At 44.9% G+C, this 26,523-nt stretch overlaps 1 protein-coding gene across 1 annotated transcript in view; it reads left to right on the top strand.

Moving 5' to 3' along the window:
• The window catches only part of plekhh2 (pleckstrin homology domain containing, family H (with MyTH4 domain) member 2), a 61,375-nt gene that overhangs the window by 22,343 nt on the left and 12,509 nt on the right, over positions 1 to 26,523 (top strand). The window contains exons 11-22 of the mRNA XM_054749925.2: positions 387 to 546; positions 2,344 to 2,480; positions 2,626 to 2,727; positions 2,940 to 3,026; positions 4,741 to 4,899; positions 4,982 to 5,062; positions 5,161 to 5,340; positions 5,409 to 5,517; positions 5,757 to 5,869; positions 5,952 to 6,131; positions 6,694 to 6,791; positions 24,185 to 24,362. Coding sequence (XP_054605900.2) covers positions 387 to 546; positions 2,344 to 2,480; positions 2,626 to 2,727; positions 2,940 to 3,026; positions 4,741 to 4,899; positions 4,982 to 5,062; positions 5,161 to 5,340; positions 5,409 to 5,517; positions 5,757 to 5,869; positions 5,952 to 6,131; positions 6,694 to 6,791; positions 24,185 to 24,362 — 1,584 coding nt within the window. The remainder of the gene's footprint in view (positions 1 to 386; positions 547 to 2,343; positions 2,481 to 2,625; positions 2,728 to 2,939; positions 3,027 to 4,740; positions 4,900 to 4,981; positions 5,063 to 5,160; positions 5,341 to 5,408; positions 5,518 to 5,756; positions 5,870 to 5,951; positions 6,132 to 6,693; positions 6,792 to 24,184; positions 24,363 to 26,523) is intronic.

Below are 26,523 nucleotides of genomic sequence, written 5' to 3'. Positions count from 1 at the left end.
CCATCCCCCCTGTGTCCCCCCCCCACTTCTAAAGTACAAATTTTGTCCATGCACCTGCTCCTCGTCTCCTAATCACCCAGCCCCGTGGTCATAACCCCGTCTGTGTCTCAGAGTTTGTCGGTCCATTGTATGTGTCAGCGTTGTTTTGTCCCTCTCGAGTTTCCCCAGGTTCGTGCTCATGAGTGAGCTTCTGTTTTGTTTTTTTGTCAGTGTTTTTCGAGATTAGATTGGTTTTGCTTCTTTGGATTTTTACCTAACCTCCTTTAATAAAAGGAATTTATTTTTCTTAAACCACTCCTGCCTCGAGTCGTTTTGGGTATTCTACATCTTGGGTTCAGCCCTCCTGCTCGCACCGTGACTGTGTGATTGTGTGTGTGTGTTGACAGAAAGCAACTCTGTTGAGCAGAAGTTCGTTCTCAGATGAATCATCCAGCTCCGACGAGTCCTCCAGCTCCGGAGAGGAGGAGGGCTCTCTCTGCAGTTCCCCCTCTTCCTCCAGCTCCAAGATGGACAGCAGCCCAGGCAGCTTGCAGTCTCTTAAAAGAGGTAGCTGACCACCAAAGAGAGGGTTGACATGGCAGGTTTGGTCTCATCTGGGGAGTTTCCATTCATTTATTCCTTCCACGTATCTGAGGTTTGGTCACCAGTAACGGAGGATCAGTTCTAAACATGAAGGCCCTTATGTGGTGATAGACAGTGTCGGGCAAGTTACGTCAAAACTGTAATGCATTATTCATGACTTGTTACCCTCATTTAAAAGTAATTCATTACATTACCAATATTACTAAAATGTAAGGCATTACACTACTTTTGCATTACTCTAAGTTACTTTCACCAAAGCAACTTCAGTATGAATCTGGTAATGTGACGCTCAGTGAGCTCATGACATATATGTGGAAGGTGATGTGGTGTCTGAGCTAGGATTGCTGTTAAAAACAGTCAGATATAATAACAGTGCTTTAAAATGATTGTTTATTAAATAAAAGCAACAACAATCTGTACTCTCAGCACGCTGCCATCTTATAGGGCCATCTGAGCAGGGAGTGGGGTGGTGGGGGCTCCAAGCCCATATTTGCCCTGGTCCCCAAATGCCTTGATACGGCCCTGGATGTGGGACTGATTTCTGGGGTGATCTGATTCTATCACATGTATAAATATTAAATGCTTATATATTATTGCTTTTCACTGGTAAAAATGTGTATTGGGGATAAATCTGCCTACTTTTTTCTTTTTTTCTTGATTTTATTTGAATAATTTCCGGCCTTTTCTCTCTCTAACCTTCCTGCATGCCGCATGTTTTCTCCGTCTTCCAGAAAAACTGTTCCCTAGATTTCCTACTTTGTAACTAATCAGCCAAAAGGATCTACCGAACACAAAAAATAGCTTAATATGTGCTGCGCTCCAGCAATGAGTTGAAATCACCGGGGCCTAGATTATGAACTCAGCTGAAAAGTACATGAAGCACCAGAGAATATGGGCTGATATAAATGATCACAAACAAATTACTTTGTTTTGGTGGAGCGATTTTGTGAATCTGGAGTATTTGAGCCGTTACCGCTGCGTCCTCTCTGCTCATAGAATGCCCGCAAAGCTGAGTCCATAAATGACGTCATATATGTGGATACTGGATCTTTTTTCAGGCTTCCCGCAATTAGAATTTTTAGGAAACCCGCATCTTGATTCTGGGTTTAAAAATGCGTTGTAATTACCGCGTTACTGACAATTGTACCGAGTAAATATTACCATTATCTTTCCCTGTAATGCCTTACATTACCACATTACAGCAAAAAACAATGCATTACAGTAATTAATTACTTTTGTACCGCGTTACTCCCAACACTGGTGATAGAAAATCACAGATAAACCAGTTTTGGTCCTAGAGCGTGTGGTGTGCGGCCACATGGCAACAACTACACATGAGACTAAGCGCGTTCTATGTCTAAGAGGGAAACCTATCCTCTCTCCAGCATCCTCCTCCACCAGCAAGTCCCCAAAGCGGACCGGCCTGGAGATTTGATCTGTCTAGCGTTTACCAATCAGCTTTAGAGATGTTGTTAGAAGACGGTCTCCACTGTACAGTCAGAAGGTTTTGGGTAGAAATGCTGATTAAAGGCCACGTGGAGGTGCAGGTGGATGTCATTGTTCCCTTGCATCAAGAAGATCTTGGTCTGAATTGCTGACTGGGACTTTCCTGCATAGAGGTCTGCCTGCTCTCCCTGGGCACGTGTGGGATTTCTCTGTTCTACTTACTGAGTGCATCTGTTCATTAGTTGACTGTCTTACACGGTCCTGGTGTGTCCAGGGTCCACCTCCCATCTCTTACCCTCTCTCCTTCCCCTGAAGCTGTGTCCGTGGCTTCGATGACCTCAGAAAGCGACTATGCCATCCCGCCCGATGCCTACTCCACTGATACAGAGCTCTCTGAGCCTGAGCAGAAGCTGCCTAAAACCTGCATCTCAGCCAGCAACAACAGCAGCAGCGTGAGTCACATTTCTGCACGTACCTTTTATAAGGTCAAAGATTCAGTAAGTAGTGCTGCACGTCAGTTCAACCCAGTTTTTATTTAAGGCGTTACTTTATTTTGTGGATAAAACTGGTTTCAACTGAACTCTGTGTTTTAACCAGGAGCCGATGGAGAAGTCGGGATATCTGCTTAAAATGGTCAAAACCTGGAAGAGACGTTGGTTCATCCTCAAAGATGGAGAGCTGCTCTACTACAAGTCACCTGTACGGCTCTCTGTTGCTGCCTCCTTATTACAGAGTTTTGATGTTAAGTGATGTGAAAAAGTTTTTGTGCCGATTCGAAAGTTTCAGATCAGCAAACAAAGATAAAAAGAGTTAATACGAACTACAGAGGCTCTGGAAAAGTGAATTCCTAATAAGACTTTGTGATGTCTCACGGGCGAGTGAAGCTCTAAAGCTCTGTCTTTTCCTCACAGAGTGACGTCATCAGAAAACCTCAGGGTCAGATCAAAGTCAACGCCACCAGCAGCATCACCCGCGGAGACGGGAAACAGCTTCTCCAGGTGCTTTTGTTTCTTTCCCCAAAACTTTGACACAATCTAAAGGTGTCGTTCACCGAGACACCGTGTAATCAGAGCTGGAAAGTAATGAATTACATTTACTTGTGTTACTGTAACTGAGTAGTTTTTTATGCATTTACACTTTTTAAAGTTGTTTTAAAGTCTGCAATTTTACTTTTAATAAGAATGTATGCTTTAAAGTGTTTTACTTGCATGTTCCATCATATTTGTTAGCGAATACAAATATAGTTATAGGCCTAATAAATAAAAACATGTTGCGCTTCGATATACAGAATGACTAAAACGTGGATGTACTCACGCTGCGTGGTGAGGAGGTTAGTCCTAGCAACACCCAAGGCGGTATTCCGACAGAGCGGATGCAATGAAGGACTAGGGAAAGACTGACGAACACTCAGAGTAACATTTTAGGCAGGTCATTTTAATTGTGCTTGCCAAAATTTCATGAAAGTATTTGTACTTTTAGCTAAGCAGAACATTGTAGTACTTTTTTCTACTTCTGAGTGTAATACTTGTTCCTGTTGAAATACGATCAGTCACCCTCCAACCCGTCACCTGCTTTAGCTTCAGAAAGGAAAACGATTGAGTTAGAAGATGAAAGACGGTGTTTTTCAATGCCAGACGGCTTACTTACGAGAACACGGTCCTTCCTTGATCAAAGAAAACGGTTAAATGGAACAGACTTGCATCACGTGACCGCGGCTTCCACGGCAGTCATGTAATGTCACGTGACACGGGAGATAATGTTATATTTTATACGTATAAGTATAAATATATAACGAGCCTTTTACTTTTAAATTGTGTATATATTCATTATATTAAATGTATTAGCGAGTTACTACCCGCTAGCCACCGAAGCTGCAACTACTAAGCAACTAACCAACCACAGATAACTTCTTTGGATCTAAAAAAAAAAAACATTTTAAATTAGTTGACTTACTTTTAAACTTGAAAATTGTCCCCGAAGTAGCTGCCGGCTTCTGATCCGCCATCCTTTTGAAAATACAGTGGTGCATTGTGGGTAATTTTTGACCAAGGCTAGGCTACAAGACACCTGCCGTGTATCCTCGCTCAGCTAGCTAAACGGCTAACAAACGGAGAACACACGCCTCGGTAGAACATGAACATTGGAACACGCCTTGGCGGCTCCCGATGACGTGTTTCCTAGGCGGCCGGGCCGGGCCAAGGCATCAAGGGTAGGTTCCTTGGCATTGAGAAACACCTAGAGTCTTCTCCATCACAGGGGAACCTCGTATTATTGGCCCCGCCCACCTCGGCTTTGGACCGCCCACAGGAAAGGGAGAGCAGAGCATGTTTTAGCAATTAGAAGCTAACCGTTAGCATTAGCATCTCCACAACATGACAGAACACGTTCAGGCTTGTGTTATTTGTGGAGATAAAACGTACAACAGACGAGCGAATGAAGGCAGCGGAAGAGTCATGTTGTTGTTAGCCAATCAGAGGCGAAACGTTTTCATATCATGAATATTAATGAGTAAGACTCAAATTCCAGTCATTTTCCACCCTCCATCCAGTCTTCCATCCTGCCACAAGAGCGCCAGAGCTTTTTCCACAGAAAACGACTCACAAGCGTTTATTCCGACTAGAGACCTCTGCAGATTTACTGAAACAACGACTGACCAAGAAACACATTTATTAATCTTTTCGTTTGTTTTTTTCCTTCACCCCCTGATTTTAGATCGTGACGGGGAAACACGTTTACCACCTGAAGGCTGACTCTCCTAACCTGCTGGAGGAGTGGCTGCGCATGCTGCAGAGTGTCCAGAGGGTGAAGGCCGCCTGTCCTCTCTTCACGCAGTCCGATATTCGTCCTGACATGAAGGGACTTCTCGTCAAGGTCAGCACCACTTCCTGATTGGGCTCTATATTCTGCTGCTATTTAATTGGAACTGGTGTTTCTGCTGAAATTGGTGTTGCAGGTGAAACATGGCCACTCCAAGCGGGTTTGGTGTGCTCTGATTGGTAAAACGTTGTACTTCTTCCGCAGCCAAGAGGAAAAGGTGTGTTTTGACTGACAGTGAGCACATTTTCAGATCTGAGGTGAACCGTTTTGGTTGGTTGTTGTTTTTGTGAGCAGCGTGTCTGCCTCTCCTTCCAGTTCCCTCTGGGTCAGATTAAGCTGTGGGAGGCCCAGGTGGAGGAGGTGGACAAGTCAAGAGAGCTAGATGATGACCTGAAAGCATGTGGGCGGAGCTTAGACCTAGCTTCATTCATCATCGCCATCCAGCCGCAGGAGCAAACTCCAGTCTACCTACTCCTGGAATCTCGCCATGAAATGGTCAGTCCCAGTCTGAAACATCACTTTGTGCATCACTGATGATGTTAATAGAACGTGTGACTCTTCAGGACTCGTGGCGGTACCATCTGTCTGTGGCAGCGGGGACCGCGGTGGGAAACGTCGGCACCGAGTTCGAACAACTGGTGGGAAAACTCTTCCAACAGGATGGCGATCCAAGTCAGCATTTTTAACTATTTTCCTTTGTCTTCTGCATTTAATTAGTCATAAGTTACTTAAATATGAAGTTACACACGTTTAGACGTTGTTTACATCAGAAGTCTGACTCTTACTTGGAAAACCCAAGTTAACGCTACGTGACTGTAATGTGTTTATCAGCTGAAAGGAGGCCGAGTGTTGTTCTGAAGTTGGGGTTTAACATTTTAAACGGCGATTTTTGAAACTCGTTTGTCTTTCAGATTCCCAGATTTGGAGACATCCTCTGCTGTGTTTCAGTAAGAAGGCTCTGTCGTCCCCTCTCACCACTCTGCCTTCACCGGCGCTGCAGACAGAGGCATTAAAACTCTTCAAGGTCTCGCATATTAACACCGTTTAGTTCAAAAACCAGAATGTTAAAGTGACAGAGCCACTGGATCATGTGTCTTTGCCCTCAGACTTGTCAGCTGTTTATCAACGTGGCGATCGACGCTCCAGCCATCGACTACCACGTCTCTCTGGCTCAGAGCGCCCTGCAGGTGTGTTTGGCCCACCCCGAGCTTCAGAATGAATTATTCTGTCAGCTCATCAAGCAGACCCGCATGAGGCACCCCTTCCTTCAGCCCGGACCCCTGCAGGTATGTACTTTCACCACACGGCGAAAGTATGGGTTTTACAAATGTGTAATTTGGATGTGTTTTTAGAATTTAGAGATTTTAGTGCCGGTTGCTTCACAATGCTGTCTCGAATTGCCCCTCGGGGACTAATAAAGTTGTCTTGAGTCTTGAGTCTTGAGAGCCTTTCATCACAACTTGCATTAGACCAGCAGAGTTTTCCGTCTAAATTCTGATCATTACTGAAAGGAAAAATCACATTTTAGATTATTTTAGTTCACGTGACTGCATCTTTAGGCTGGAAACAGAAAAGTGAGTTTTTAAATATCCATAAAGAAAATTTGTTTCCACTTCACTTCTTCGTAACACCAGCAGTGGGTGCAAGTCAGTAATCCTGCTGCTCTACATGTTTTCCTCAAAAACACAAACAAAAAGTTCATTGCAAATCGTCCTTCATGATCGGACTCGCTCTGTTTTTATTAAAATATAAAAGTTATTTCCTTGGATTCATTTGAGCCTTAATGTGGGAAGAATTCAGTAATTTATTAATTGATTTTTTTTTTTTTTTTTGCACGTTGTTCTTCAGGGCTGGCAGTTTCTGGCCTTGTGTGTTGGCCTGTTTCTGCCTCAGCATCTGTTCTTCTGGCTGCTTCAGGTTCACCTGAAACGACACGGAGACTCCAGGTGGGAAGACGTCAGAGGCCCAAACACCATCACAGCGTGTGAAAACACAACAATCACAAAGGCTTCAGATAATAAAAATGCTCTAACAATGGAGGCTGCAAGATTAAAGATGTTAGGGTGTATTTTTATTCATTTGTGGCACCAAAGATTATAATATAATATAGAAAAGTATAATATAATATAATATAATATAATATAATATAATATAATATAATATGATATAATATGATATGATGTGATATAACATAATATAATATAATATGATATAATATGATATAATATAATATAATATAACATAATATAATATAATATGATATAATATGATATAATGTGATATAACATAATATAATATAATATGATATAACATAATATAATATAATATGATATAATATGATATAACATAATATAATATAATATAATATAATATGATATAATATGATATGATATGATATAAGATAATAATATAATATGATATGATATAATATAATATATGGTATGATATAAGAAAATATGATATGACATGATAATATAATATAATACAATATAATATAATATGATATGATATGATATGATATAAGATAATATTGTCAGAAGTTCCCAAGCCCCCCGGACCGGCCTCTCCCAGCTAACCGGCCTCCATCTGGGACCACATTTCCCAGCATGCTCCTCGCGGGAACTCCCGGCATTCTCCCAGTCACACCCAAGCCTATATATGGAAGACGCCGCACCGGCTCTTCACTCAGTCATCGTTTCATTGTGTGGTTCTTTTTCCTTATCAAAAACAAGAAAGAGACAGGTTTTGTCCAAACTCAGCGGGGGGCATTTATTTACACAACTCATCCATACATCACCAACACTTCACAGGGGACAGCGTCCAGCTTCGATCTAACCACCTCGGCTGGAGATCCTTCTGCAAAAGCCCACTCTCCTACACCACGCAGCATCAGTTATACTATTCAACCCCCACCTCCCTTTTGATTCTGAGAAATGATGGGGTGTTACTTCCACATCCTAATATGGTCAAAAGTAGTTGAAACTTACATAAGCTGGGCAGATCAACATGTTTTTGGAGCATGTACTCAGCAGCTGGGCTGCCTGATAACCGGCTGGCATTGATGAGCAACATGTCAACATGCACGTACACAAAACACTGCTTTTAGCTCCTACAGATCCCCCCCATGGGGGTGTCCACCCCCATTAATAAGCTGGCTACATAACATATAACTTAACACATAAGTGAACGTTAACATAAACCAGTAAATGGGTGTCGAATGGCAAAATGACAAATACACTACAAACTTCAACCAAACTATATAGGCATATATGTAACGACGAAGTAACTGCAAACCAACACTTGGATGAGTACACAAAGTAAGTATCAGCTTCAAAACACAATATGGAATGTGACGTCTTTAACCAGCTCAGTCACATCAAAATGCATGCGCAAACTGTAAGGGGGCGAAAACCTGTCCGCTGTTCTTAACAGGAAAAATTCCCCCTTGACCTCCTGGCCCCAAAACAGGACGGTCACATAAAGCACAGAGTGAGCATGCAAGCCTAGCCTAAGTATATGGCAGACATTAGGTAACAGTGAATTAACAAAAGAACGCACGTAAGAGAAAACAAACTGATGAAACCTTCCAACAGAGAACAAAATCATAAGCATGATCGAGCATTAATTACCCTTAGCAATATTGCAACCAGTAACTGTACGTGAATATGCAATCAAAAATACAAACTCATGTGAAATAAATGATTGACGTGGATACTAATGAACGACTAGATGATGTCGCTGTGACTAAACCTATAAAAGTTAAACACAACAGGAGGTGTAATGAATATACTCAACGTAACAACACAACTGCTCAACTGAAATAGAGAACGGAGTCAGAGTCCCAGCTGCAGAACTGAAAAAGAAATGGAGTGAAGAAAACATAAGAGTCAAGTTCAGTTTTATTGATGACTGCTGCAGGGGTCTTGCTGCTGGAAGAGGGCTTTGAGGCCGATTCCTTAGTCGAGTGCATGTAACCACAACAGCAACATCTATGATGAGACGCAAAGATTACTCCGCCGTTGTCCCATCAGCCGTCCCATTCTTCAGGCACATTGGGTGTCGTGCTGAGTCCATTGCGGCCATTTCCATTTGCACATATTGAGACGACGCAGCAAGGTTCATTTGGGCAGCCAGAGTTCGCTCCCACAGTCTCCTCACAACAGGTAGGATGCAACATGCCAATAGAGAAATCAGAATTAGTACTACTATTGCACCAATTCCTGCTTTTACCAAAATAGCTCCCCACTGACCCAATTTGAGGGCTAAGGAGTCTAAGGACCAGCTTTCCCTGCCTGCATTCTCCTTCAGCTCTATCTTTAAATCTTTCAATTTCTGTGGTAGTCAAAACATCAGGGATCACAGTAGCAGTAGCGCTAGTAGTTAAAACATTACTTGGAACTGTGGTTATATCACCAGTTTTAACAATTGCTACGTCGAATGCAGGCAGGGATGCCGACCTATGTTGCATCCGGCCTGCTGAATTGTACTTAACTTGATCATGGTATGCTGCCTCGTCGTTGGCCAAGTCGTCTGGCGTATGCTCTTGTGATGGGTCGACGAGTTGCTCCTCGGCCATCGTCTCCATCTTCACCTCCTCCAGCACCATCATCAGACCCCCTAGTGTTATCCAAAACAGAACTGTCATCAGGCTTAGCACGCCCTTCTCTCCTCCGGCCATCATGCCGGTTTGTTACGTTAGGCACAATACTGCCCTGAGTTTTGTCTTTGACTTTCATGCAGTGCGTCAGATGATGCCACGTCGATCCTCCTTCGACCTGGACTGCTGTTGGCGTTGCTCGAACCACTTTGTAGGGACCCTCTCGTCGCGGTTCGTGCCACTTCCTCCTGAAAACTTTGATGTACACCTGGTCTCCAGGAACTACCGGCCTGTCTGCGCCTGCGCTAGAGACGAGCTCCTTTCTCTTTTCCTGCAAATAGATGGCTTTATGGATGCTGGTTAGTTGCTTGATATAGCTTTTGAATTCAAGCTCTAGCTGTTCCAGCGAAGGCCCCTTGTGGGGTCCTCTAAGCTGAGGAGCTGGCATTGGCCTGCCTGTTAGGACCTCATGAGGTGAAAGATGCGTGCTTCTGTTAGTTTGCATGCGATAGCTCATTAAGGCAAGCGGCAATGCATCAACCCAGTTAAGGTTAGTACAAGCACAGATTTTGCAGATTTTAGACTTCAACGTCAGATTCGCTCGCTCGACCATCCCTTGGCTCTGGGGGTGATAAACTGATCCTAATCGTTGCTTTATCCTTAGTTGTTGCAACACACCTTTAAGGACTTTTTCAACAAAAGCAGGACCATTGTCCGAGCTTATTTCCGACGGGATACCAAAGCGAGGAATCACTTCTCTGACTAGAAACTTTACCACTGTTTCTGAACCTAGATCTTTAGAGGGAACAGCTTCGATCCACCGACTGAATCTGTCAATGATCACCAGCATGTACCGTTTCCCATGCACAGACTTAATCATGTCAACATAGTCAATGACCAAATGTTTGAAAGGACCTTCGGGCACTGGAATGTGTCCCGCTGGGACTGTGATGCCCTTTTTTACATTGTTCTCAGCACAAATGTCACACTGATCTATTACTTCCTCAACCATGGCTTTTAGGTATGGTGACCAGTAACCTTGTTTGTTAAGTCTTTTCAGCACCTCTGCACGACCACAATGATCAGGACCGTGGCTTTCCGAGATTAGCATCGTCAGCAAGGAGACAGGTGCAACGATCAAGCCCTCATGAGACCTCCACAAGCCGCTTGAGTCCATTGTTGCACCTCTTCTTCTCCAACACTGCTGCTCGCTTTTCTCTGCCTTTTCCTGAATCAGAATGATGTCTTCTGGTGTTATTGCAGGCTCTAATGATATTACAGGTGCCAAAATGGCTTCTTCACACCTGGAGGCAGATTTTGCCGCCTCATCTGCTGCATTGTTGCCTCTGATGACATCACAGTTACCCTTGCGGTGCGCAGGGCACTTTACAATGGCCAGTTTCGATGGAAGCATCATTGCTGAGATCAGCTCGTTGATCTACTTTCCATGAAGGATGGGTGTACCATCCGTCTTCTTAAAACCTCTTTGTCTCCACACACTTCCAAACAGGTGACAAACACCATGGGCGTATGCAGAGTCAGTGTAAATAGTTGCTACCTGGCCACTTGCCAACTTGCAAGCTTCGGTCAGGGCTTTGAGTTCCGCTAGCTGCGCAGAACAGGGTTGGTTACACTTTTCAGCTTTTACTGTTTCAAATCTGTCATCTACTTTTTCCACAACAGCAAACGCTGCATGGTTTCCTAAGTAGTCTCTAAAACATGAACCATCAACAAAATAGGTGACATCAGATTGGTCGAAAGGGGTAGATTCCAAATCAGGCCTTAGCTTAGTGTATCTAGATACCTCAGCTATGCAGCAATGTGGTTCTCCTTCGAACTCAAAGGGAACACTGTTAGCAGGGTTTGTCGTGGTACACCGCTTTATGACAACGTCAGGATATGTCAGTAGTGGCATATACTGCAGGCATCTTGCTTGGTTTAACACAAACTTCCCTCGGTTGATTAGTTCAGATATTTTGTGATGTGTGTAGATGGTGACAGGACATCCCATTGTTATCACTGAGGCTTTCTCATAAGCATAATGCAAAGCAGCCAATCCTTGATAACAAGGGGGCCATCCCTGTGCCACATTGTCAAGTTTTGCACTGTAGTACGCAATAGGTTGTTTCCGACGTCCACTGCATGTGTCCTGCATTAACACTGCAGAGGCATACATGTCATGTCTGTTTGCGACGTACAGCAAAAATGGTTTTGTGTAGTCCGGTGTTGCTAAACTTGGCGCAGTTTGCATGTCTTGTTTGATGGTTTCAAAAGCTATCTTAACTTCATTTGTCCATTTTAGAGTCGATTTTAAAGACTCACTTCCAGCATCTTTAATCAGTGCCCTAAGTGGTGCGGTTTTTTCAGCATAGTTTTCAATCCACTCGGAGTTAAAACCAGTCATTCCCAGAAATGTCATCATTTGTCCGACAGTTTGTGGTTGTGGAGCTTTGCTCACACCTTCCACGTGTTCTGGTGAGATGGCGACAGTCCCATGGGAGATTACTCTCCCTAGGTACTCTACCTGTGGTTGGCAGTACTGAAGCTTTGTTAGAGAGGCTTTGTGTCCTCCCCGAGCTAACTTCTGTAGGACTTTAATGGAGTCACGATGACAATCATCGATTGTTCGTGCGCAAATCAGTAGGTCATCAACATACTGAATCACAGTGCTGTTCACCTCGATGCCTTCGAGGCTCTGTTTCAAAATCTGATTAAAGATGTGTGGACTGTGTTTTAGCCCTTGTGGTAGCCTTCTGTACGTGAGCTGTCTCCCACGAAACGTGAAAGCAAAAAGATATTGTGATTCTTTGGCCAATGGGATGCTAAAAAATGCTGAACACAGATCAATTACCGTGAAGTATTTAGCTTCCTCATCAATGTTACTCAGTAATGTGCTTGGGTTTGGCACGTCTGCGTCAAAGTCAGTGATCACTTCATTTACAGCTCTTAAATCATGTACCAGTCGGTACTTGAGCTTGTCTGCTTTTAGCACTGGCAGAATTGGAGTGTTACATGTGCTATAGGTTTCTTTTAGTACTCCTGCTTGAATTAGACCTTCAATAGTTGCATTTATACCCTCTTCTGCTTCTGGCTTTAGTGGGTATTGGGGTCGATAAGGCAGTCTTGCCTTTGGCTTCAATTCCACTTGAACTGGAGTTGCCGATGTTACCAGTCCAACATCCGTGTCATGTTTAGACCATAGCTGGTCTGGAACTTGTTTTAGCATGTTGGCTTTCAACTTGTTTTGAACTGTTTCTGATTCTGCTACACCTTGCATGTGTTTTTTGTTTGCGACTGTTACAACCTGTGGTTTTGACATCATGGTGCCGCCGCAGAGAATTTTAATCATTTCTGCATTTTTTGTAGTATAGATTAGCGGGTTATCTGTTTTCTGCCACTCTGTTTTAGTTGCTGTTAACATCATTGGTCCAAGATCTCTTGACCCAAAGCCTTTGTTTACCATTAAGGTAATGTGTGGTGCTGATTCTGGCACAGTGTGCCATTTTTCAATAAATGGGTTTTCTTCCACATTCACAGCTGCACCTTGCTGTCCTATCACGATGTATTGTGACACTAGCCTAACGTGCAAGTCTTTTGTTTCTTTGTCCCATTTTTCTTCAAAGATTCTACTGCATGATGGATCATAAGTCATTGTGCAGTGATAGTCACTGAACGGTGCAGTAGCTTCTGGAATTTGAGCTTCAATAAATTTTTCCCACTGTTGAAACATCTCTGAGACTGGCTTGTTAATGTCACCAAGCCAGTAGACCTTAGCGTATTCTGTCTGAGCAGTCATTTGAAAGTTTATTCCAGAGCTATCTACATAAATTCCTTCTGGTGTGCACCAGATTTTTGTTTTTAGTTTACACAATGCATCTCTTCCTAGTAGATTAACTGGAGTTTGGTCTGAAATCAGAATTGGAATTACGATTTCACTGTCATCAACTGCTAGTCTTACTGGAGCTGTTAAGGGGTTTATTTGTTTTGTTCCCGAGAACCCTGTTGTCTTTACGCTTTTCTCAGACATGGGGAGATGAGTTGCATAATTTGATTTTATGCATGAGTAGGTTGCCCCAGTATCTACTAACATTGGGACCGATTTGCCTTCTATTTTAACATTGATCACTGGTTCTTTATTGGCGTTAGCTATTAAAATTGGTAGTTGCTCCTCCCCCCCAGGGCCCTCCGGGCATCCCTAGAATCCTTGTTGTGCTGCCCATGGATTAACTGGACCTCCTCTTCCCCGGTTTGGTCGTGTTCCACGACCACGCCCAGACCATTCAGGGTTTGGAATTGGATTCGGACAGTCTCGATACAGGTGACCCATCTGGCCACACCCCCAACATGAACCTGGAAGTGGGGGTCGGTTCTGCTGCACCCAGCCTTGTCGGGTTGGGTAGCGATTGGGGAAACGATTTGGAAATCGTCTCTGTGGTCCGGGCTGCTGTCTACCACACTGGTTTGGGTAGACATTGATAACCGGTTGAGATGGAGTTTGAGGCGGGGCCACAGCTGTCTGCAATGCTTGAGTTTGACTGTCACTCTTGCTGTCACTTTTCTCCACTGCCGCCTGGGTCTTCGCCTTGTGCTGGAGATCATTTATGTGCAACTGCGTGAGTTTTCTCTGAGCGCACTTTTCTTGCTCAATCATTTTGTTACTGTCTTTCCGATAGCGGTCCACTGCGTGGACTACATGGTCTCTGAACTGCACATGTGGCATTGAGTCCAGTCCCACAACATCCTCCAGTTTGTCTCGCACAGGAGTCGGGAGAGCAGAAATCAGGGATGTTCGGAACAGAGAAGTCATTATCGGCGTCCCCTCAGGACCCTCCTCCGTCTCCAGCTTCCACCGTCTGAGCTGCCTGTCAACAAATGACGCAGGACTCTCAGTCTCTGAAAGTGGCTCACCTTTCAAAGCTTTGGGGTCAATCCTGTTGGGATATGCTGCTCTTAGTATGTTCCAGAGTGCATTTCTGTATGTGTTAAACTCCGTGCCGTCAGCCATTGGGTCCAGCATCCATTGGACTCCATTGGATGCTAGCAATGTTCCCATAGCTGATGTCCCAACAACTCGAGCCAAAATAGCTTTGAGATCTCCAAGGGCAAGCATTAGCCCAGTTGTCTCCTGTTCGAAGGCCCCAATCCACTTTCCAGCGCCATTTTGTATCTCGGGCAGCCGCGAAACCAAACCAGTGAGGTCGAGGCTCTGCCAGGGAATATAATTAGCTCTTGTGCCCTTAATTAAAATTGGGTACTGACCATCATTAGTGTATCGAATAGGTGGTTTTAAGTCATGTCTGGGTCTCAGCTCACGGCTTTCACTGCTAGGACCTGGTTTTTCCTTCTCCTGAGTCAGACCTGTATTTGGGTCACCACGCTCTGGTGAGTGAATGCCTGGTTTGTAAAAAGGCTTGAAATTTTTCTCCTTGCTTGTGCTAGTGGTGTTCTCACTAACCTCATCTGAATGTGTGCCTGTGATGTGATTTAAGGATTTCCGCAGGCCTTCAGATATGTCCTGTATAATTTGGTCAACATCGTTTAGCTCATCATGTACATCCTCATCCTTGTTCTCAAGGTCAATCCAGTATGAGTTAGCCTTCGGTTGCCTTTTCAAAAAATCCTTATGTTCTGCAAAACAATCAATCTCCCTTCGTCCTTCTTCCCTTACCGCTCGACGTTCTGTACTGCAATATTTTGGATGCGTTCCACGAGGTGGAGTTGTTTGTTCGAATTCTCTTTCCTCACTTCCTTTTGCATGCTTTTCTTTGCCAGGTGCTTCATCTGATTGCTGTGATGTTGTTAATTTTAAAATTGCATTGTCAACATCTAAACCCTTAGGACCTTTGTCGAATGTGTCGCGCAAATCAAAATCTCCCGTAATTGTAACGGTTCCCAAAAGGGGATACAGGCCCTCTTCTGCTGGGGCCTTCACTTCCTTCTGGGGTTTGTCCAATTTGTCTTTCATTTTAAGAATGGCATGTTTAAAGTTCTGTCTGTAAATCTTTCCTTCATTCCTGAATAAGTCCAGGATCTGAATTTCTTTTTCTCTTTTCTGCTGTCTTTTCTTGGACCCATCTGCTTTATGATCCTGAATTCTCAATTCCAAATTATCACACGCCACTACGTCAAAAGTGCCTTCAGATGGCCACGGATTGCATAGTTTTCTCGTCCGTTTTGACCACTTCTCTGACATGTGCTTTATCTCTTTTGCTAAAGCCGGATTCTTCGCTGCCAAAATTCCTGCTGGCGTGACAGACATTTTGAAGTTTCAGTGACACTATTATTCCTTTGATTAGTTGACTAGTTTGTTTATTTATAATCTCCTGAAAATAACACAAGAATTGAAAGTTGAAACAGATACTGGTGACATATGATGCTGTGGTCTTGAGTAATCTGTTGTTGCTCTGTTTACACAAATGTTGAACAATTTATCTTCTTATTGTAAATGCCTTAAAATCAAATCTCTTCTGATGTAACACTAAAGTAAAGTTAGTTCAAAAAGCTTTAGTTATTGTTGAAAGAAAAACTTAATGCCTGAAAGTTTTTATAGGTGAACCTTTTAAATCTGGATTCAATATGTATTATTTTCCCTTTTTTCTTTTTTTTTTTTTTCCTCAGCAGCTGTGCAGTGGCAGGCTAAAAATAGCCTTATGCTGAATCTCAAGCTTGTGTGTGAGCAAAACTCAGCCCACAGGGTGGGGTTTCTCTACGCCCTCTGGCTCACCAACCTATCCACACACAGAGGTGGAGTCAGAGGCGGGATCGCCTCTGTACTTCTGTGTCTGTGCGTGTGTATGGAGAGGACAGCTTGTAGGTGGAGCTTTGCGCTTCTGGACTGGCCCCTCTGCTCAGTCTAAACTTGGGTCTGACAGCTCAGGGTGTCTACGGAGAAACGAACACGCTGACGACACCCAAGAGCATTCAGCCTTCAGATTTTAGCAACTCTCATACAGCTTTATAACATCACAACACAGGAAAAAGTCAACCACAAGAGAGACCGAATCAGCAGAAGAAGAATCAGCTTCTCTCCAGTTCATCCAAGCAACAGCCCAAACAAGATCAGAGTATTTGACCTTTCACGAGTAAAACAACCACACACAGCAAAGCTTTCACACTTGCATAGAGATAAGAAAAACACACTTCAAAGCAATTTGACACCGAAGCATCATTTTATGCCACACACTCAACACGCATAAACATTATTATTTATTTATTAATCATAATCTATATTTCTCATATTTCACATTACCCAGCTGGTAAAAATAGTTATCATGCTTGTGCACTTCAGCATATATTTTTATTTATATATATGTCACTCTAAACTAATTATTTTAACTTCTGGTTTTCTGTTTAAAGACTAATCAGAACAAGATCACAGACTTTGAAATTTGTATAACATTAAACATCAAAATTTGGCACTGCAGTGAACAATATTGATCTGTATTACTCCTTTGTTTTTCTTTTTTTCCTCTAATTCTCTGGCGCCTGACACACCTTCTCAACTCACGCACCCACTTCTCAACTCGCACACACTCTTATCTCCTCCACACACACACGCTTATCTCACACGCCTGTCCCACCCACAAAACTTCTCTCACAAACACACTCACACAAACAAACAATTTCTGAGCTCTAGAGTTGTTTACAGCCACTTTGCTGCAAACTCTGACGTCAAACATATCTTTGCCAAAAACTCATGAAATTTACCAATCCCCGAGGATTCAACCGAATTACTGGCAAGCTTATCTGTCACAACTTCAGCGCTTTTTCTCAGATCCCAATCTTATCCCGGCCTCACCGGGGCATACTGGATCTCAATTGTCGACCTATTACTTGTCCTCCCTGGACTTTTTTTTTTATCAGCTGTCAAATTCTATTCCAATTCTCGCTGTCCCAGCTTTTAATTTGTCACTTTAAACTTTGTCCGTCATCAAAATGACTCAGCTGACTTCACACATGTGTGAATAATTTCACCGCTGCTCTGGACAAATGCCTCTTCTTGTTATTATAACTTCTAATTTATGAGAAGGGCATGTTTTTTCTCTCAGACCAGTTCTCAGTCCACGGAATAACTCCAAAATTGAACAAAAACTGTTCTTACCTAGGGCCCAGAAGTTTATTCCGTGGGCTGCGAAACGATCCGAAGAGCACACCTCTACTTCCCGCTTCGTGGTCGCCAAATGTGGTTCTTTTTCCTTATCAAAAACAAGAAAGAGACAGGTTTTGTCCAAACTCAGCGGGGGGCATTTATTTACACAACTCATCCATACATCACCAACACTTCACAGGGGACAGCGTCCAGCTTCGATCTAACCACCTCGGCTGGAGATCCTTCTGCAAAAGCCCACTCTCCTACACCACGCAGCATCAGTTATACTATTCAACCCCCACCTCCCTTTTGATTCTGAGAAATGATGGGGTGTTACTTCCACATCCTAATATGGTCAAAAGTAGTTGAAACTTACATAAGCTGGGCAGATCAACATGTTTTTGGAGCATGTACTCAGCAGCTGGGCTGCCTGATAACCGGCTGGCATTGATGAGCAACATGTCAACATGCACGTACACAAAACACTGCTTTTAGCTCCTACAATTGAAACCCATGATCAGAGTTCTCTACCTAATAATCCAGACATCAAACATTCTTACCAAGCTCAACTCCCGTACCCAGTTGACCATCGTGACAGGATGACTGAGTCCGTAGATCCAGCAGAGTTTGATCGTATAAAAAGAAAGATGGAGCAAATGGAGATTGAACTCATTCAGCTCCACACCCTGATCGATCGGCTCAACACCAAATAAACCTCCCAGACCGATCTCATCCTGCACTTATCCACAGCCCTCCATGCTCTCCAGCAGGAAGCCCTTGCTCCACCAACAGAGAGGCCGCACTTCAGTCTCCCGGAGAGGTGGAATGGAGAGACGGGGAGCCCAGACGGTCTGCTCGCCACCCTCGACATGCAGTTTGAGTGCCAGCCAGGACGCTTCCCCACTGCGCGCTCTCGGGTGGCGCATCTCACCTCCCTGCTCTCCGGACGCGCGGCTGAGTGGGCCGCTGCGCTTTATAATTCCAAGTCACCGGCTTGCAATGACTATGCTGCTTTTGTGTCCGCCCTCCGAAAGACTTTTGTTCCACCCAGCAGCGAAGTGGGAGCAGAAGCACAACTCCTAAAGCTCCGCCAGCGGGAGCGCACGATGTGCGCTTATGCGTCGGAGTTCCGCACCATCTCCGCCAAGCTGCGGTGGGATGACTCTGCCCTCCGAGCCTTCTTCTTGGAGGGACTGGCGACCTACATCCGTGACGAGATGGAGGGAAAGGAACTGCCCCAGACCCTGGATGAAGTGGTGGATCTGGCGTTGCGCATGGATCAGCGGGTTCTGGTTCGGCCCAAGCCCTTCACTCGCCCATCCAGGGCACCTGGACCTCTTCCTCGTTCCCCCATGCCTGCTCCCGGACCCGCTTCTGCTGATGAGCCCATGCAATTAGGCCACCTTCCTCCAGAGGAGAGACAGCGACGGTGGCGCGAGGGTCTCTGTGCCTATTGTGGCTCCTCCCACCACAGACTTCTGAACTGTCCATTACGCTTGGGAAACAAAGGAACCCACTGAGTATCGGGGTCGCTCAGCCTGGGTCACCTTCAACCCCTGCCCCTTTAAATCGACTCCTTCTTCATGTCACCCTCCTTCATGGTGAGACCTCACTTCAGATGCACGCGCTGGTGGACTCGGGGGCCGCTGACAATTTTATGGACATGGATCTGGCTAAGCGCCTACGGATCCCCATGACCCCCTTGGAGAGAGTTGTGCCAGTGACCTCGGTGGACGGCAGGCCCCTCCAACCCTATCCGGTCCAAAACCGAACCCAGCCACTCCAGATGATCGTCCAAGGCCACCGAGAGACCCTCCAGTTCCTGATCATATGTGCTCCCTCCTCTCCTCTAATCCTGGGATTTCCCTGGCTCCACAACCCCCGGATTTCATGGTCCCAGGGCCGCCTTTTGGAATGGGGGACCCAGTGCCAGGCCCACCTCTCTCCTCCTCCATCCATGCCAGACCGCCCGGACGGTGACCCCGGCCCAACACTGCCCAATCTGCCACTGCCCTATCGGGACCTGGCTGCGGTGTTCGATAAGCGGTGCGCCACCACGCTGCCGCCTCACCGCCTGTACGACATGGAAATCAAGCTGCAACCAGGAACCAGTCCACCCCGGGAGCGCGTTTTTTCTCTCTCTCCCGCCGAGTCCAGAGCCATGGAGGATTATATCGACCAGGCCCTCCAGCAGGGTTTCATCCGACCTTCCTCCTCCCCGGGTGCCGCAGGCTTCTTCTTTGTAAGGAAAAAGGAGGGTGATCTCCGCCCCTGTATCGATTACTGAGGTCTGAACAAAATCACAGTCAAAGACCGTCATCCTCTGCCGCTCCTCACGTCTGCTCTGGACGCCATCTCCCAGGCGCGGATCTTCACCAAACTGGACCTCCGGAGCGCCTATAATCTGGTCCGTATTATAGCTGGAGATGAGTGGAAGACCGCATTCATCACACCCACCAGTCATTGGGAGTACCAAGTCATGCCCTTCGGGCTGTGCAATAGCCCCGCAGTTTTTCAACGCCTCATAAACGATGTCCTCCACGACATGTTGGGACAGTGGGTGTTTGCCTACCTGAACGACATCCTGATCTACTCCAAGTCCGAGGCCGAACACCTCCACCATGTTCGCGCTGTTCTAACCCGGCTCCTGGACAATAACCTGTTCTGTAAGCGCGAGAAGTGCTCCTTCCACCAGCGGTCCGTATCATTCCTGGGCTACATGATTTCGGATAAAGGACTAACCATGGACCCTCAGAAAGTCCAGGCGGTGAGAGACTGGCCCCTCCCAACAAGCCTGAAACAACTGCAGAGTTTTCTGGGTTTCTGCAACTTTTACCGCCATTTTATTAAGGACTTTAGCACCATTGTGGCACCTCTCACTTCTCTCACCCGACCAAGCCCTCCCGGCCAACCGTTCTGGCTGACTCCAGACGCCGTTCGGGCCTTCCAATACCTAGTCGCCCGTTTCACGTCGGCTCCTATCCTCCGCCATCCGGATCATGCAGTCCCCTTTGTGGTCAAGGTCGACGCCTCGGATGTCGGCGCCGGTGCCATCTTGTCCCAAGCCGGGCCCGACGACAGGCTTCATCCCTGCGCCTACTTCTCCAGGAAGTTTTCCACCACCCAGCAGAAGTACGGCGTAGGGGATCGCGAGCTGCTGGCCATAAAGTGGGCATTGGAGGAATGGAGGCAGTGGCTTCTGGGCACCACTCAGCCATTCACCATCTGGACGGACCACCAGAACCTGACTCACATTCAATTCAATTCAATTCAATTCAAAAATACTTTATTAATCCCAGAGGGAAATTGATTGCTGTAGTAGCTCAGAATAATAATAATAATCAAGTCATCAAAGAGTTGCTGTATCAGATCAGCCAAGCAGCTCAATCCTCGCCAGGCCCGCTGGGCCCTCTTCTTCGAGCCCTATGAATTCCATCTCGCCTACCGCCCAGGGACAAAGAACCAGAAGGCGAACGCCCTTTCCCGCCAGTTCACACATCCAACGCCCACGTCCGAGCCGGCACCTATCCTCCCCGAGCACCGTTTCTTGGCCCACCTGAGGTGGCCACTAGAGGAGGCTATCCAAAATGCCCTTCGGGACGATCCCGCGCCTCCAGAGACCCCCGCAGGTTGGCTCTACATCCCCACGGCCTGTCGCAGTGAGGCATTGTCCTGGGCCCACTCATCCCGCCTGTCTGGCCACGCAGGCTTCTCACGAACTCTTAGGTTCCTCAAACGAGCTCTCTGGTGGCCATGTATGGAGAGGGATGTGAAGGACTATACGAGCGCCTGTGACGTCTGCGCCCGATCCAAGACATCCAACCAGGCCTCGGTTGGTACCCTCAGACCTCTTCCGGTACCCAGCCGCCCCTGGTCCCATGTGGGGTTGGACTTCGTCACAGGACTCACACCGGTCAACGACCTTAATACCATCATGACGGTCACTGACCGGTTTTCTAAGGCTGTTCACTTCATCGCCCTTCCGGGCCTCCCCTCGGCCCGACGCACAGCTGAGTTGTTTCTGGAGAATGTGGTGCGTCTCCATGGGTTTCCTGTCGACGTGGTCTCGGACCGTGGTCCCCAGTTCACAGCCCGGTTCTGGAGGGCTTTTTGTCATCTGTTGGGAGCATCAGTCAGCCTATCTTCGGGCTATCACCCGCAGACCAACGGCCAAACGGAGCGGGCAAACCAACAACTGGGTCGGTACCTCTGCTGCTTTGTCTCGGCCCAACCCTCGCAGTGGCCTAAGTACCTCCTCTGGGCTGAGTTATCCCACAATCTCCACACCTCCTCTGCCACTCTGATGTCCCCGTTCGAAGTCTGTTATGGCTACCAGCCCCCGGTCTTTGCCCACCAGGAACCCGAAGTTGCGGTGCCGGCTGCTCAATCCCTGGTGAGGCGCTGCAGGAACGCCTGGATAAAGGCGCGGGCCTCCATAACCCGAGCTAACGCCCATTACTCTCACCAACATCTCCGCCGACACCATCCTGGTCCCTCCTATGCTCCAGGGGATAAAGTCTGGGTGTCCACGGCAGACCTCCGTGTCCGTGCCGGGTCCAGGAAGCTCGCTCCCCGGTTCCTTGGGCCTTACCCCATGCAAATGGTCATCAACCCGGTCACGTACCGGCTGCGGCTGCCTGCGAGTCTCTGCATCCATCCCACCTTCCATATCTCCCGGCTCAAGCCCTACGTGGAATCTTCCCTCCTTCCGCCTCCGGCGCCTCCGCCTGCCCGCTTCCTCGACAGTGAGCCCATCTACACCGTCTGGCGCATCCTGGACGCTCACCGCAGGGGACGGGGCTGACAGTATCTTGTCAACCATCTTGGACCCTGCCCTTGTCTCTGACTTCTGGGACCGCCGAGGTCGCCCTGGGACTTCTAGAGCCGTCCCTGGACCGGGGGGTCCTGTCAGAGCCCAAGCCCCCGAACCGGCCTCTCCCAGCTAACCGGCCTCCATCTGGGACCACATTTCCCAGCATGCTCCTCGCGGGAACTCCCGGCATTCTCCCAGTCACACCCAAGCCTATATATGGAAGACGCCGCACCAGCTCTTCACTCAGTCATCGTTTCATTGAAACCCATGATCAGAGTTCTCTACCTAATAATCCAGACATCAAACATTCTTACCAAGCTCAACTCCCGTACCCAGTCGACCATCGTGACAAATATAATATGATATGATATATTATAATATAATATAATATGATATATGATATGATATAAGATAATATAATATGATATGATATAGTATAATATAATATAATATGATATATGATATAAGATAATATAATATGATATGATATATGATATAAGCTAATATATTATGAAATGATATGATATATATTATAATATAATATAATATAATATAATATAATATAATATAATATAATATAATATAATATAATATAATATAATATAATATAATATGATATTAGGAATGTCTGGATCAGGTGGTTTTGCCCCTGAGTCCGAGCCATTAGATTTTGAGAATCTGCCGATACCGAGTTCTGATCCGATACTTTCAATACATAAGAAATAAAATTAAGAAAAGGAAGAAACGGTTCCAGAATGTTCCTAATTTTTTATTTAATTACCTTTTTATTTAAATTTTTAACAACAGATCACTTCTGTGAGGTAGCTTGAACAAATAAATAACATAAATTCTTCACTTTTGGACTTTATTGCAAATATAAAAAGTCTAATATATGAACAGATAGCACTTCAACCTAAAATACCTGGCAGGGGTCTACTTTGCCTTGGCCCCCAAAATGCTTAGATATGTCCCTGGGCATGGGATGATGTTTTGAAGATGATCTGAATTGTATCAACTATATAATACTATATGCTGATAAATTATTGCTTTATACAGGTACAAACGTGTAGTGGGATCAAATTATATTATTATAATATAACATGATATGATATGATATACGTTATTATAATATGATATGATATCATATGATATCATATGAAATTATTTTATTATAATATGATGTGATATATCATATTATATTATTATAATATAATATAATATGATATATCATATCATATTAAATTATATTATTATAATATGATATGATATATGATATGATATTATACTATATTACTGGTATAATATGTTATAATATCATATCATATCATATTATAATAATATGATATAATATCATATTACTGTAAAATAATATAATATAATATAATATAATATAGGCTACTGTAAGAATAATGATATTGAATAACTTTTAACAAGTAGAAGCACAATAATATTATATAAGGAATTTGCTTTGACATTTTGTCAAAAATGTTATAAATAAAATATATAAATAGTAATATTTTGTATGATTATTCTTTATGCTAATGGTATTACAGTTATAATAATAATAAATTATTTGAGGTATTATTAACTATGAGCTTATTAATGTTAAAGTAATAATATAGAAGACAATAAGAATGCAATTAGGATTTTTTGATACACAGCCACTCCACCTTGACCTCCACCACAGAGGCTCAAACGTAAATATCCTTTTCAAAAATGTTTATTTCATTTATTTTGTTATTTTTAGTCATTTATTTTAAGAGAAATAAAAACCGAACTGGCTAATTTGACTTTTCCCCACAATAATCCTGCTGTGGGCTCTCGTCCGTGTTATTCCCAGGACCGAGGTTGGGAAGTACGTGGTCTACTGTCGGCGCTCGCTGGAGCGGACCCAGCAGAAGGGGGAGAGGCAGGCCAGGCCGTCCCGTATGGAGATCCTGTCCATCCTTCTGAGGAATCCCTACCACCACTCTCTGCCCTTCAGCGTCCCGGTTCACTTTCTCAACAACACGTATCAGGTGACGAGAATAAAACCCGATCCAGTCCAGTTCTGCTGTTTAGCATCAAACTCCTGTTGCAAAGCGCTTTTACACCTGAAAGCTGCGTGGAGCACATCTAAGATGTCTCTTTCCCATGTTTGAGTCTAAAATCACACATTTGGGGGAACCGCTCAGACGGTCCGCCTCTTGTTTATGTCTCATCACCATGCAGGTGGACAGGTTCTTCATACAACAACAACAACAAAAACAAAATTCCATTTACTATTAGCTGTCACCTAGAAGGACACGGTGATGAAACACCAACTGCTCCTAAGAGAGCCGGAGATAAAAAGGTCTGAACTATTCCTTCACTAGAGGCTTTACCCATGATGTCATCACTGGTGTCACGCCCAGGTGAGACAGAGATTCCCGTCAGCGACGAGTTGTATAAACAAACTGAAAACATGGAAAACAGAACCAATGGGGGAAGTGCGTTTGTGTAACGGCTCCACACTTCTCTGTTTTCATGGTTTCCAGAAATAAAGATGAAAGGATTAAAGTGTTTTTAAAAACTCTCATTGGAATCAGATGAAATGTAAATATAATATAAAAGCTTGTGATGACACGTCTCACGTGGAGTGTGTGGGGTGTAGGTGCTCTCTGGCTCTGGTGAAGGCTGAAGGTGTTTTCTGTCACTCTGGATTTATTTACTAAAATGGTCAAATTTCCCAACACAAATTTAATGATTAAACTCTAAACTCAAAAATAAAATTAACCTTCTACCAAGAATCCTTCTTCTTTTTTGTGGAACTAATACAAATGCTGTTTCTAGAGTTGTCGGTATCTGCACGTCAGAGGTGCAACACCACGACACACCAGACCCTACGCTTGTGCCCCCGGGAAGCGGAATTATTCCAAAATGGATGAGTGATGAAGAATTTGATTGAAAATGCCAATCCTTGGATTAGTGTTACAGAAACTTCCTCAAAATTAAAGTTAATACTCCTTAAATGCATTTTGGAAAGACAGAGGCCTCTCAAGCTATTTGATGTTTGACCACAAGGGGGCGCTTAGGACAAAGATGAACCCTAGAGCTGAGGGACTTCTGCAGAAACCTGCATGTTCCTCTGATGCTGAGAGGCACGTTTCAGACACCTTCAGGGCTTTTCTGTGGTAGAAAATCTCCAAAACACTAAACATGAAGGAGAAGTTCTTCTAATGAGGATTGGGAAACATGAATCCACAGATTCTCCTACCTGAAAATAGGAAAAAAACTTTATCAGATATTTAATTACCCCTATTCTCACCCTGCCAAAAGCACCACAGCCAATAGGAAACCAGATATGATGCTGACCAATGAGCTTGTCAGTCTTCTCTGGGTACGCTCGTTTTATTAAGACTCCCACTGGCAAACGTTTAGCACCCCACACACCCCATAGACATCATATATTGGTAACTTCCTCTGTTAATCCACCAATCACTGAAGAGCTTTAAGTGCATGCCGGCTTAGTGGGTGGGCTCTAGTCGGTATAAAAGGGATTGAGGACTCTAAGGGCTGGTGGAGAACCTGTGAGGCCCGCCGCCTTAAAGGGCTGCGCCTATGCTCGTAGAATCTGAGGTTACAGTTCGTAACCATGGCTCTTTTTCGTATGGACTTCGCCCTTTAAGGTATGCTATTGGGTTAATTCCTCTGTTAAGCCACCTATGCCACACACCCATGTATTTTCTTCCATTGGGCGTGCCAGGTGAGTATGTAAATAAAACAAGCGCACCCAAAACAAGACTGTGACAAGCTCATTAGTCAGCATTGTATCTGGTTTTCTGTTGGCTGGGGGACTTTTGGCAGGATCAACTGGTTTCAATCTAAGAGCAAAGGGAAAAATCCTGGAGAGGAGAGGGAAGGAGCTCAAACCTCCAGAGGTGGACGTGTTTTATGAAGAATCCATTTCAGAGTGCGAAGAGAACAGAGAGTTTTGAGGAAAAGCAGAAAAAGATTTGAGAAGGAAAACCTCAATTCAGTTAATGCAACACACTTCCTCCTGGTGTTCTGAGGCTTGCGTGAAACATCAGCTTGTAACCCGACAGCTCGTGTTTTCACACTTAATCAGGTTGGTCAAAATTCAGGACCAGGAGTCAGGAAAGCAGTCCCGAGCAAAGATGAGTAAATATATGAAGCTGGAATTTCCTGAATAAATTCAGA

Source organism: Nothobranchius furzeri, chromosome 12, assembly GCF_043380555.1.
Source record: "Nothobranchius furzeri strain GRZ-AD chromosome 12, NfurGRZ-RIMD1, whole genome shotgun sequence".
NCBI classification, from domain to species: Eukaryota; Metazoa; Chordata; class Actinopteri; order Cyprinodontiformes; family Nothobranchiidae; genus Nothobranchius; species Nothobranchius furzeri.
Note: the sequence above shows the minus strand (reverse complement) of the source record. Positions and strands in the feature narration are given on the sequence as shown.